This window comes from Haliotis cracherodii, unplaced genomic scaffold (genome assembly GCF_022045235.1).
Source record: "Haliotis cracherodii isolate W230 unplaced genomic scaffold, xgHalCrac1.p SCAF_5, whole genome shotgun sequence".
NCBI lineage: Eukaryota > Metazoa > Mollusca > Gastropoda > Lepetellida > Haliotidae > Haliotis > Haliotis cracherodii.
In genome coordinates this window covers 40,967,976-40,982,426 of record NW_027266308.1, presented here as the reverse complement: position 1 = coordinate 40,982,426, position 14,451 = coordinate 40,967,976, and the positions used below count along the sequence as shown (strand labels likewise).

Below are 14,451 nucleotides of genomic sequence, written 5' to 3'. Positions count from 1 at the left end.
CTCACATCGTATTGATCTTAGACTCCTAATTCTTTGAAGCCTTGCAGATATCTAATTCCAAAGTTGAAACACAACCATCGTGTAGTGATGTTGGATTCTTTCCATCACTTTGTATATACAGTGAACTTCATATTTATGTGTTTACGCGCTCCTTCAGATAATGTCATCTCCAGGTAAATCCACTGCTTCAGTGCTAATGCGTGTTTCAAATGCATCCATTCTCTTGTGTTGAAAACGTTAATTAGATACATAATATTCTTGCAGTGTGTAGGATTATTGCAAGTCTGCCTGTGTAACGTCAAGGTGTATTCCCCGACACCTTCGCCAAGATTTTATTTTGAAATAACATCGGTTGTCGTCAGCAGCATGGAAAAAAGCATGAACAGAAAGATCTGCTAGTTCACCACGTAGTGCAGGCAAAGTTGATTGATATATTCAGCAGCGAGCTTACATCCATATATATGCATATAAGGGCCTATGCGAAACGAATGTTAAATAAAAAATCTTTTTTCTTCTGCATGAGTCAGATTGTGTCACAAATAGCGGGTTGTTTTCCTTTTACTATATTCTTCACTTGAATTAATTTTTTGTATTTTGTTATATCAAACAAGATAATAAAACAAGGGCGTTCCGCAGCCTATGTTCCTATTTTAACGCGGCTGCATTGATTTTCCTTAATGCACAACGCACCAAATTAGAAGTACGTCCAAATGCGGATTCTCAGAGGGACCAGCATATTAAATGCAGTTCCAGATGATCGCATGCATCGGTCCGCTTCGATAGGATACCAAAGGGACGGTGTCTCAGTTAACAGACATTTTTATATTCATTCTATACTTTGAGAAGACCTTTATTCAGGTTAAAACGTTCACCGATTCCCCTAGGAGCAATTACAAAGCAATGCGCCACAAACTATTGAACGGCCAAATGTTTCTTAATCGCTACATATTCGCGTGCTTTGGTGGTGATGTCATCGTGGAGAAACACTAGTTGAGCACCTCAGACTAAAACAGTTACACGTACCTTACAGTAAAGCATTACAACACTACGTCCTAAGCAACGGGTTGTATCCGTGCCTCTTCATACGTGTGTTGATAGGTCATACAAAACGAATGGGAGTGTGTGCGGCGATCTGATGCATTATAAAAAACGATTTAATGGGGGATTCGAATTGTATCCTGAATAGATTTTTGGACAAGTAACATGCCCCAATTCGAAAACAAATGTATTCGACATTGTTACACAATTATCCTTAACATGATATATTGCGTATGGTTATCAGGAATAATCAGAAATCTACAAGAAAATCTTCGATTTAGTTGTTTGTCTGTTCATTCTTCAAAACATGCAGGTCATGTTGTCGCATATCACCCCAGCCGCTGTTTTATGATGTCATAGCATTCCATAGTGTCGTCATGTATGAATCACACGCAGAAAGACAGCCTCACGAAACGTCGTATAAATTACAATATTTACATATGTTCATATGCTAATCTAACTTAAAGCTAACCTTGACACCCACATACTTCCTCCGTGGCCACCTACCAAGCACCTACCAACCATTTAACGATCTATCCACCACTTGCAAGGATGTTTCAACACTCATACGCCTGCATCTTTCTGACTCATCACCATGGTATCCCACGTAATGACTGAATTAAAAAAAAGTTTACTTCAGTAAGTTTGTGATTTTTGTGTCCACGTATCTACCCACGTGCATGACTATCGTATTCCCTTTTCCGTGCCTTCCCACCAAAGACTGGTGTGTCAACAGCGTTATCTGTTAAATCCGTTTGTCATCTTCATGGGGTTGATTCATGCCCATCTGTGTGGAGGCTCAGGATAAAACTAAGTGTTGACATATTTCAGTCAATGAACGTTTCTGACTATCGACATTGTAACTATCCATTAACTGGGATAGAACAAGCAGCAACAAACATGTGTAATTATGTCCAATGTGTGCGCGTGCTTTGATGGAAAAACTATTTTACACGATTTTAAAATTTTACATTTTGAGTAGTTCTTGAAGCAGTATATAATGTTGAAATGAATATTATTCGCAGGGTATTATTGGAATGCGTCTAAAATATGACGTATGATGAACTCTTTATACTGTGAACGAAAAACCTTCCATTTAGGAATGGAAATTGTTAACATTAGCAGCGCAATTACTCATCTCATGTCATGAGCTTTAGACCATTGATTTGAGGCTTGGAACTTTTCTTACGCGTATTTAGTATTCTGATGTGTCACTTTGAGAATACGTTGCTGTGTGAGGTTTTTTAAAAAGTATGATTGAGTGAATTCTAAGTCCCAGCAAGTGCCAATAAGGGTATGCCGTGGCAGTGATGTCAAAACATCTTTTCCCAACCAATGAATATTTATTGGGGTTCGTTCTGTACAGATACACCCATTTTAATACTAAAGACAGTTATTTAGAAATTAAATCCACACTTGATTTTGAAAATGCAAATTAACATATGTGTCTTAAAGAACAGGTGAATGGGTAGCTCCATGGTTTAAACGTAACATCAGTTCATTGGTTCATGTTGAACCCGTTATTGGTGTCTTCGGCTTTTGAAAAGTCGGCGTAAAATCCTGCACATTCACTAGCTTCTAAATAAAAGTGCCATGTACTGTACTGAACGTGTACAAATTATCATGGACAATTAAACAGACAGACCTTAAAACCAACTGATATTAAAGGTAGTCTGAAGTTTGAGTCTGGGTGGTTACATGGATGACGTGTGGGATTAATCATCATCTATCAGATGATACATGGTTCACTTTCACACATGACTGAGGACCACTGTCTGGATCCAGGGCTCTATTAACCCCAGGGCAAGGAGGTTATTGAAAACCCTCTGGAGTCCAAGCCTTGTCACTTTATCATTTTTATCTCAGGACGTACACAACCATGATGGGAAAAGCAACTCATAACTATATTTCCACGTCGAAAACAGGCTCTGAAACCTTGTGCAATGAGTGTCGGAAGTCGGTTCAGAGACTATGACGTCATGAGTACAACGTTGGTGACCTCTGGGGACATGTTGTACGACCCGGGATTTATTGTTTCTGTACGCGGTAGGACATCTAATTCCATCTTGGTCTTCTCGGTGGAATAGGCGAGCCTCTCTACCAGAACATATTACATCTCCAGTGAGCAGTCTGTGAATACTTTATCGTCGACATCAAGGTAACTCAAATATTTATAAAGGACGGAACATACTCGTAATGTTGATAAATGTTCCATTGATTGGGATTTATATCGTCTGAGCTATTTATAGTATCTATTGTTAGAGATTTAAGGTTCGAATGTTCTCGATGGACATGGATAAACCACATGGTTATGGAGATATATACATATATTATTGTATAAGTAAGGTAATACATTACCTTCCGAATATACAGCGACACAAACTTTTTCTACTAACGAAGAGTCCAATGTTCGACTCCGACTATATCATAAGTATGTGTTTATGAATGACTATCAAATAGTGGTAATACCAGGTGTTTGCGAGAAGGTGACCGTATCCTGCCCGACCGGATGTACCACCACAAACACATGCACAGGCAAATCAAGTGTTCACCTGAAAGAGGGTACATATCGTACACGTCAAAACAGAACTTGCATCGGTCATCTTTTTTTGTCACTGATTCGTCCAATTTGGCAATGTTCTCCACATGGCTACCATACAACGTTTTGAAGCACTGGCGTGGTGCTTACAGGAATCTTTATCTTGGTTTTACCCCACGACCACCGGATCTTGACAGTAAGGGACACAGCTTTGTACAGTCATGTGTACGTCACAAGTATCCCTGTCATCAAAGGTAGAATCATAGAAAAAAATACACAAATTTATTTTTCCTTTCTTGTTAATCACTGCAGAAAGCAGTATACCAACGGCCTGTAACAGTGCCGGAAACAACGAACAACGTCCCACTCCCTCGGGGCACATGACACGCAATCAGTGTTATAGATCTAAAGCTTGATTCATCAGATACAATCGTCTCTTTGTGCTATTTTACACGAGTATGCAGACGTGGAATAACACCATTGAGTGACCACCTGTGGTCTCGTGGATATAGTTTCTTCTCGGAGAGCGGAAGGTCGGTGGTTCGATCCACGGCCGCGCCATATAAAAAGACGTTGAAAACTGTTTCCCTTAGTTCGGGCTAGTAAAACACACACACGCACGCACGCACGCACGCACGCACGCACGCACGCACGAGAGCGCATATACGTGAATGTCGTTATATAAGTGCAATAATCTAGATCGCGACGTTAAAGTTTCTACACGACAAACTAACATTTAATGTGCCACTTACCTTTGCCCAAATCCTAGTTATGTAATATAGAGAAGCGACGCGGTGACCAGTTTCCGAAAGCTGTGTCTAGGTTTTATTTAGTCGTGACTCTGTGCAGAGTAATTTCGTCATGAAGACGTAAATCATATCATGATTTCAGTAACCTTGGAGAAATGAGCCTAGGATTGTAGGGTGATATTACATCTCCAAACCTCCCCAAATACTGTCTTCGCTGACCAGGTCTTAATCTTGTTTCCTCTCAAGAACAGAGTAAGTAAATATCATTCTGCTTCAACAACTGATTTTGGTTCATTGCCAAACGTGTTATTCAGTGGCGGCGGTCCGATGTGAAACAGTGCGTGGAGATACGGAATTGTCTGCTCTGGCGTTTGCCGCACATCATGCACACGTGTAATGGCTGACTTTAGTGTTCATTTGAATTACTTGGTTATTATCTTTCCTGTTACGTCGGGTGCAACAGTTTTAAGTGTGATGTTAGCCACACAAGTTGGCCGTCTGGTTATGACCACGGCGTAATATCAAACACTGCAAAGTTTGTCACTGAAATTCACATCCAAAAAGGAGACAAGTTCAAAAGTAAAGCCTTGGGATAAAACACCTTTGTTCAAATCTGACACAGGACCAAAATTGCCATTTTAAACACAGCAATTCTTCAAATTATCATGTGAAAAGCATTCTGGTATACGTAATGTTGATAGAATAGTGGAGCGTCTGGTTACAGAATCAGAGTTTCGTACATTAGCGCTCTACATCAGAATCGTTTTGTGACGGGTTTGAATCCCACATTAGGCGACATACCCGTCCTGATCTGTTCCACCAGTAATTGTTTACAACCTGGATAACTTTGAGTTTCAATTTCATTACAAGCCCGACACGCTTGGATATGGATGATATACTGCTCAATCTGGCGTCAAAGTCAAATGACGCTCAAGCTGATCGTCGGGTACTTTGTGAGAGAACAATGAAGGTTTGCCATGACGAAGTGTCTGAGAACTGCCAAGAAGTGTTCTACCAACAGCATCTGAAGACTACATGACAGCAACAGCATGGGCATCACCCTTTTCAATATATGCATATCTGAACACATCCAAAGTAATTGGCATTGATATAGCACATTAAAAATCTTTTCCTGTTAAAGAAATAACAATATTACTGATTGTGTTGGTAGACAACTGTATATATCCACGGGTCCTTTATTCAGATATGTTTATCGTCATGAAGTAATATGAGATGATTACGATTTTCGGAGATGACTAAGATGGAAATCACTTTAGTTTCCTTACACACCCAACACTCTTCAGATGATGAATCACTTTTTAGGCATCGCTGTTATAAGAATTCGATCACAGTAATCGATTTGATTTATTTGCGTAATTAGTAAAGTTTACTCTTTACGCTACGTAAATGCAACCCTTCACTAAATTTCTTCAGTGACAGTAGTGGCACCTAAGACTTGCGAATGATTACAGTGTATCACTTTGCTGATTATGAGTTATACGTAATTGCTGTACTGGACGCTACTGGGGTGTCTATTCGCCTTGATATTCCAACTGCGGCGTTAAACAAATTTTCACTCAACCATTTGTCAATTAGTTATGATAAAATAAAATATTCCTTTGATGTTTACTAAAATGAACAAAACAAGTTCTTGTGAACCTGAATTTTTTTTGCTCAAAACCTTTAAAACCATAACCAAAATGAAACTGCATAGGCTATAACTTCATCTAGGATATATTTTTTGGTACCGAAAAGCGGAAATAGAAAAGGTTATAGTCCTATTGTTTCAGACTTTCCAAGTATCATATCTGTACCTTTATGTCGATCAATTGGCAGTGAAAAGAGCACCTCTCAGACACTGGCCGAGATGTGTAACGAACCGTGTGTAACGCCGAAGGCTACCATTACTTCAGGTTTGGCATGTGTCCATGTCTAGTGTCCATTCTGCGCATGCAAATAACCATCAAGTGCCACTGAGCTTGTCCTTCAAACAAACTTGATTACCAAGAGAGATCACCGACAATTTTACATTACAATTTTGTGAGAGAAAGTTTAAACAACGATCTACCATACTAGGCATCAAGACGAATTTAAAATGCATTTCACTGTGGATGTTCATTATATTTTCTAGGCAGAGTTTCCAACATGGCAATTATATTGATTGGTGTGTGTTTGCATCTTCACAGTTTGATGTGGAGATCACAATGGGTAAAATGAATTACCCGATGTGTATAACGACAATGACATATAGAATTTCATCTTCCTGATCATCAGTGTTGTATAGAATAATATCATGATGGCACGCACGCTCAGGAATGAAATCAGCATGCATTTAGTCCGATATATACTCATGTGTGAAAGAACAATGTACACCGCAAACATAATCATTGATTTCTTAGAATGATGGGTGTGAGTATGTGTTGACGCTGACATAGTTGTGTCACTGTAAATCACCACATTAACATATGCGCCTACTGCTCAGAAATAATAACGCTCACATTGACAGAAAGCCCATGACAAGGTAAACGTACTCTAGACGTTATTCAGTATATCAAGCAAGAACTTATCTTTATCAATTATGCAATTTCAATCTTAACTTCCCACTCCTATGTCTCAGACGAGCAAGAAGTGTAATGAAAGTGGCCGATTCAAGGAATTATTAAACAACACAATATAAAAAATCTGCAAAGAGTGGTACTTTAGATTGATGAATTGTTCTCAAGAATCCTGTCTCGGAACTTTGGTTCGTTTAGTTACATTAGAGAATAAATATTACCACGTATAATGTTTCACAACTGTTAATCTGTCATTCCGGTTGTCATCGTTGGAGAGATGTTTGGCATTTTGACGGTCGTGGTAGCACGAAAATGATGTTTGAAGTGTATTTTTGTGTGATTGATTAATCATTGTTAACGTAATTATATTCGTCGTATACTCTTGTTCCTGTTCTACGAAAGTCTGTCATAAAAGCGTTTCCTTTCGTGGAGACTATCTAATATACCCAAAAGACAGTACTAGTGAGTATACTAGTTGAGTGAGTTAAGTTTTTTGCAGAAGTTTAGTTTTATCAGGACGTGTCATCCTCATCTGGTAGATGCAATTTCACAAACACGGGCTTGTTACTGATAGACCGAGGATCCTATTCGGAACAAATCTATCATTGTGCCTGGAACAGTTAAGGGACACCACTCTGCAAATCCAGCTGCAGCGTCATAAACCACTATGCCACCTTTGTCACTAGATACTAGATACTATACACATCAAAAAGTTACAAGGCTGAAAACAGTCGCCGAAACGCATTACCATCAAATAAATTATTTTTGGTCTGTTTTTATTTTTAGCCCAGCAGTTTAGTTCCCATTCATAATTTCCATGTTTACTACATTCATTAGCAGTATAGAAACGTTGACGCTGATAAAATCCATGCGAATGGCCAAAATGTGAAAACACTATGGAAGTGAGAAACGGACACGTTAACCGGTAACCTGCCCAGTAATTGAGTGAGTAGTAAACAGATGAACTCCTAGCTTCAATTCTGACCCAATCAATTATTTCAAACGCTTCTACAATTGATCCCAACGAGACCGAAAGTACAGAAGTTCTGTTGGAGGAGTGGATATGGCTTAATTAACATTAATGTCACGGGAACTTTACAAGAGACTCCACTGATTGCTTGGTCAACAGACATCAGCCAGCACAAACAGAAGACTGACAGTTTCAGTGAAAACATCATAGCTGTAATCTAGATTTGACCGTCCATTAGCCGACGTTTTGTATGCACAAAGCAAGGTGCTATCACCGTCACACTTTTCGACCTAACTTGTTCATTTTAATTTTGTGAAATGTCTAGAAATGTGTTTCGTATTGATTGTTTCGATTGGTACGATGTTCCATTGAATTCCGCGTGCAATAGTCCAGTGAGTATAAACGTGTAGCGGAAATTAAACACTGGTATTATATGGAGTAGTGGCAAAGACCAACGTCTGGGGCATTCCGGTGCATCAGTGACATGTTCCTGCTTTCAAGACCCCCGACCCTTCCCAATTGTCCCCATCCTGAACACACACGCTTCAGTAGTCCTTGTCGGTTACACAAGCTTATTTTACGCCTTCAGCTCCCTCATACCCAAGTAATTCCCAATATGGCAATGACAGGTGAATGGAGACCATTGATTCTACTTCAGTTAACAATTGCGGTGTTATTTGATTAAAAATATCTATTTTACCACATGTTTCGGGCTGTTAGGTACCTAAGGACTTGTTCACTAAGCTTTGTATTTACCGTCAAATATAAGCTTTTATCTGTTCCAACTTTCATTTGTCTTTCATGGCATTTCGATATCACAATCTTTGAAGTTTATGTCATGATTCCCTTCAACATTGCATATTCTGATATATGAAGGAGGGTGATATATAAGGACAAGACCAGTTGAAAAAGGGAATTGTGGCTCAATTATTGTGAATATTTTCTCGTCATGTACTTTATGGTAGTGACCTTAATCATGAATTACACGAAAATGTTTTGTTAATAAATTCAAAGGCGTATTAGTACGTAAAAAAAGTGATCAAACCATTAAGATTTATTGACGCTAAGGACACACGCTGTTTGTGTGGCCTTTATTTTGTATTTGGTTTAACATCAGCTTTCATCCCGTCCATGCCATCTCCCCACATGGCGAATAGCAATTCTAAAACATCGTTGGGCTCATCTGGAGGTTGGGTGACAGAACTGATAATACGTGTGTAAAAGACTGTGTGACTACTTCTTTGCTGACGGAAATCAAATTTATGTCCCTTTGTATGTTCTTATTATAAAACCTTTTATTCTTCAAAGACAGGCCGTGTGAATGTTCCGCCTTTATTGCCTGATCTTATATCTAACATCATATTTGATCTAATTTTGTGCCATACTGTCATTCATCGATAAAGATTATTTTCTATTTGTGAAATATGATGACATGACCAGAAACTGATTGATTTGTTAAAGGAAGCTAACATCAAAGTCCAGGTACATGAGTTATTTTTACATTTATTTAACCTTAAACATCAACAATGAAGCGATTGCTCTTTCAGTCTTGGTTTACATAGGATTATCAAACAGATGGCGTTCTCCTTTTTATGGGCAATGTTTAAAAGCTATTCCTTCCTTGCAAGGTGTGGGAATAGAGGAAAAGCAGTCTTCATCCTGGTAAAACAGTGTGGTAAACTGAATATCACAAGGGAATTAGAACACAATTACATCAGAAAAATGAAAAATCCCAATGGTGTTGTTGTGTCAACGATTTGAATTTTGCAGTAGATGGGCAAAACCAGTTATCACATTTCCCAGATGCCGCTACCGCTCTTGTTGAAGAAGGTGGTCAAAGGTGTTAAAACTATCTGTACAGTTCGAACCCCAAATTCATACCGGTATTCCAGTACCAGTAAATTACAAACGTCTACGATCAACGTCTCTTTCGACTCCCCCGGGGATATCACTATGAAAGTTTAGGAAGCTGTCTTCATTTATCAATGATTTAGATATATGCATAAAGAATCAGATTGACAAAACACTCTCCACAAGACTTATGAGAATAGGGATGACACATCAGTAACAAAAATGATGTCCGATGCAATTCCCTATTCCCAAGTTCCCGTGTTCAGGGGTGAACATTTTTTAGGTGAACAATTGACTTGCCTTTGCATGCGGTGGAGCAGGATACGCTCACTTCGGGTACCATCACTATTGATAATCATTCATGAACACATGCTCATGATGTACCTGGGATCGTACAATCGCTGTTGACAGATATTTCTTATGAATATGGAAATGGTTTTGATTGTATGTTAAAGGGTTAAAATATGTTTACTACCTTTTACCAGGAAACAACATTCTTTCAGGATTTTAGAGAATATGCCTTTTGCCACCCAAACTACAATGGTACCTTATCGGTTCAAAGCTCTTGATTGTGGGATAGGCAGAATAACAGTGAAATTACTATAAAAAAAGTTCACGTATCAAAGTGTTTTCTGCTATAAACGAAAAAGCAGAGTGTTGTTAAGTTATTGCTTTCATACGTAATATAACATGACACAACACATCTAAGAGTTGAACATTATGCATATTTGACACATTACCCCATCAATAGACTACACTGAACTAATAATGAATTCTGCGAATCGTTATATCTAACCGTACATCAAGCTTCTATTAACAAACTCATATACCGTTTCGATATGTTCGTGTGCCTGTCGCTGCAAAAGGGATCACCCTAATATTGGTTTCCCACTTTAGATCATCGTTGACCATTGTATTACATAAAGGGCGAGAAAGGTATTCTCATGGCGCCCCGTAGCTGTTTGTTTGCGAGACGTCGAGTATTGATGGCGGTTTTTGATCATTGTATCTTTACACATGGCTCGTTTGCAATGCTGTTCCTCTAACGTTCAACAGCACAAAACACTCAATATCGGACTTCTGCAGTGTAAACGTAAATAAATACACAGAACATTGACAGAACATAATTTCCCTCTGTTGTTGAAAATCGATCGTCCTAACAAATCAAGAGATGAAGATACATCGATATACTAATGAAAGTAATAAAAGCATCTGATCAGCTGCCGGCTTGGGGATAGTTCATGGCTTAATCCTAATGAACCCCGAGGAAAAGGCACTGCGCCGTTTGATGTTAATATCCGAAAGTTTGTGGTTGTTTTAAGCCATGGCAATGCCAAATGCCTATATATCTCACAACCGAATATAGTCATACCCCAGGAGACGCAATGGAAGCTATGAGAGTGAGCAGAACAGAAAGTCTGCGACTTTATTGTTCAGCAGATTTTGAATTATATGTATGTTATGTTCGATGGAAGAGTAAAATGAATTAATTCTTTATGGGAATGCACTGAGCTATTGCAAAATTATTGTATCAGAACGAAAAGAAAGACTAGTATTGCAAAAGAATGTACCAGAACATTGTTGCTTGAGAATAAATATGACTAGTTGTGCATAAGAATGTACTTGACTATTGTTGTATGAGAACGAAAAGGCCCAATGTTGCATAAAAATGAACTTGACTATTGTTGTATGAGAATTCTTAGGACGAGTGTTGCATAGGAATGTACTTGATGATTGTTGTATGAGAACGAAAAGGACCAATGGTGCATAGGAATGTACTTGACTATTGTTGTATGAGAATTCATAGGACGAGTGTTGCATAGGAATGTACTTGACTATTGTTGTATGAGAATTCATAGGACGAGCGTTGCATAGGAATGTACTTGATTATTGTTGTATGATAACGAAAAGGACCAATGGTGCATAGGAATGTACTTGACTATTACTGTATGAGAAAGGAAAGGACTAATGTTAACGTTACATAAGAATGTACTTGACTCTTGTTGCACGAGAATGAAAAAAACTGCTGTTTTATGAGAAAGCGCTGGACTAATTGTGTACAAGAATGCATTAGACTGATGTCGTATGAGTATTTACTTGTTTTCAGGTAGTAAGTTAGTAAAAGCTACTTAATGCTGCGGGTTATTGGTATTCAAGCTATGATCCGGTGGTATTGAAACCAATGCCTGATAACATGAGCAACGATCCACTCGGGGCACGATCATTCGCAATCAGCTATGTTTCAGAGCATGACCATCCGATCCCTCTAAGTCGTCTCCTAGGAAACGAATCGGTAGCATGGCACCAATTATAACCTGGAATATCCTCGAGGAAAAGAACATATCCACCCAAACGCTGGGACCATTATAATTGTAAAACAATGATAAAACCGTTCATTAGAATTTCCTATTGAGAAGATATTTGAAGCTTTGATTGACATATTTCAAGAATGTATGTGGACCAAAAGATCTAAATGTATTTGTAGAATTTACATTCTTAATCCATTCAATTAAGATCAATCATGAACGTATCTTTGGCCGGTTGTACTGTATCACAACTCTATTTAGTTCAGATGTGTAGCATATGTCAATGCCAAATCAAATATTCCTCTATCACGTCGTCCTTCGTGGTTTCTTATCAAAATGACAACTTATGGAGTTAACTTAACTATGTTTAGTCAAGGCATAATATTTTCTGACGTCACGAAACAACGGTACCACAAACTGATATATGACTAAAATTGAACTATTTAAACCAACTTTATTTGGTTGTTAAACATAGTACAAACAATCAGAATGACACAAGAACATAAAACATTATCAATATAAGAACGGAACCCTGCTTTAATCTATGTTATTTGATATACTTCAAACAGAAAATGTCATGGTTAATGTTCCCGCCATTGTTATGTATTCTTACATATTACCATATAAGTAACCACAGATGTGTGTGGTGTGTGTGTGTGTGTGTGTGCGTGTACGTGTGTGTGCGTGTACGTGTACGTGTGCGTGTGACATCACACTCGGTAAATCACTTATCGTTGGCAGGAGTTTAAACTTCGTAAATCGCACAGTTGGAGATTAGTGGTTCCACCAGTCCTAGTCTGTTAAGCTAATAGATCAAGAATGTACAATGCCATAAAAGGTTGATAGCATTGCTGAATGACTAACAGACTCTGCTATTGATACTACAGATCCATTAAAACTTGACAATCAGGAGGCAGGGTTTAAGAACCAGGATAGATAGCCATTGTTCCCTTGCAGAAAGCACCATACAGAGTATATTGCCCATTTGTAACTGTGCATTAGAGGCCCAGGTGCGGATGGTCATTTTTCAATTATTTAGATTATACACCAGTATCATCTTAAAATAATTGACCTTCATTGTTTTCTTGTGTACGTACGAATTCACATATGTATTATTCAATGATCATGGTGATAATTGTGTTTTATTCTCATTATCATGGTGCACATTGATGTGTGAGTAAGAGGTGGTCTCAACTAATTACTATTCTGCGCAGTGATGTTAGTTATAATTGGTTTGAATTAATTTTCTGCCGTAGCATCTTGTTAATGAGGCCTTGTGTCATTATCAACGTAATTAACATGACGTTATATTCTAGTCGTCAAATTTGCGACAATATATTCATTGTTAACCAAACAAAGTATATTTGCGGTTATGTTTCCATAAACCGAAAACAATTAGCTTACACCAATAAACGGATTGCTGCTACCTGATGGAACAGTGGGCAGGCCTTTAGCTGCAGTACTGCGCTGAACGATGTCACTATGTGTTGTTCTCAATGTTCATGATCAAATAAGCAAGGTGTGAAGTTATTGTTTACGTATCTATCTATAAGAATTAACTTCGATATGTTTTCGTGTTTATGTAGGTATGGATTTACACAGTATGCTCACTGGTGCTAATGATCATATCGTCACAAACGCAAACAATATTGAAATCAATTCATTACGCCATCTGTGGACGTAAGCTTAAATTCTCTACGCAAACCATAACTTTAAATGTGTTGTATTCTTACCATTGTATAAGAGAATATGTTTATATAAAGTTCAAAATGAAAATAAAGTAGTGGTTTAGTAAATATCCAAAGGAAATTGCTTCTACTATTGTGAGACTAAATTCATAGAATGCAGATGGTCAGACCACATTCCTAAAGTAAAGTAAGGACTCTTTGGAAAGGGAACGAGTGAAGTTCTATGGGGCCTGGAAAACTAAATATTCAAGGGTTTTCTTGCCTAAGCATATGACCAAAATGATGATGTCTTGCATCACTTGACGATACTTTTGTTTTGTTTCAGATGACTGTGCCCTTTAGGCTAGAAGTGACAGTGGTGGTGGCAGTCCTAGCGTGCGCATGTTCATATGGAATGAAAATAGACTTTTCCCGACTCACACACCTTAGACGGACACCCCTTATTGCACACAAAAGAGGATCAGAATGTACAGGTAGAGAGTCCGTCACAAAATATGTTTTCTTTATCTCGTACGTCAATATATCACCAACGTCTATCCACGACATTCTTTATTATATTGAATGAAATGACTCGTTATTTGTTTCCAATGAATGTTTCAATGATAACGCTAAATTGATGTTTACAGAGTTAAAAAAGGGAATTCATTATTGTTACCACACAAATATTTTGCAGTATACATTTTTCTAGAAACATTACATTCGTTACACACAAAAAGAATATGATACTCATCCTCAACATGGAACTTTGCACAGTG

At 38.2% G+C, this 14,451-nt stretch overlaps 1 protein-coding gene across 1 annotated transcript in view; it reads left to right on the top strand.

The window, feature by feature from the left end:
* LOC139443220 (neuropeptide prohormone-4-like) overlaps window positions 1–14,451 on the top strand; it is a 44,447-nt gene that overhangs the window by 11,337 nt on the left and 18,659 nt on the right. Inside the window, exon 2 of the mRNA XM_071224193.1 lies at window positions 14,022–14,169. Coding sequence (XP_071080294.1) covers window positions 14,022–14,169 — 148 coding nt within the window. The remainder of the gene's footprint in view (window positions 1–14,021; window positions 14,170–14,451) is intronic.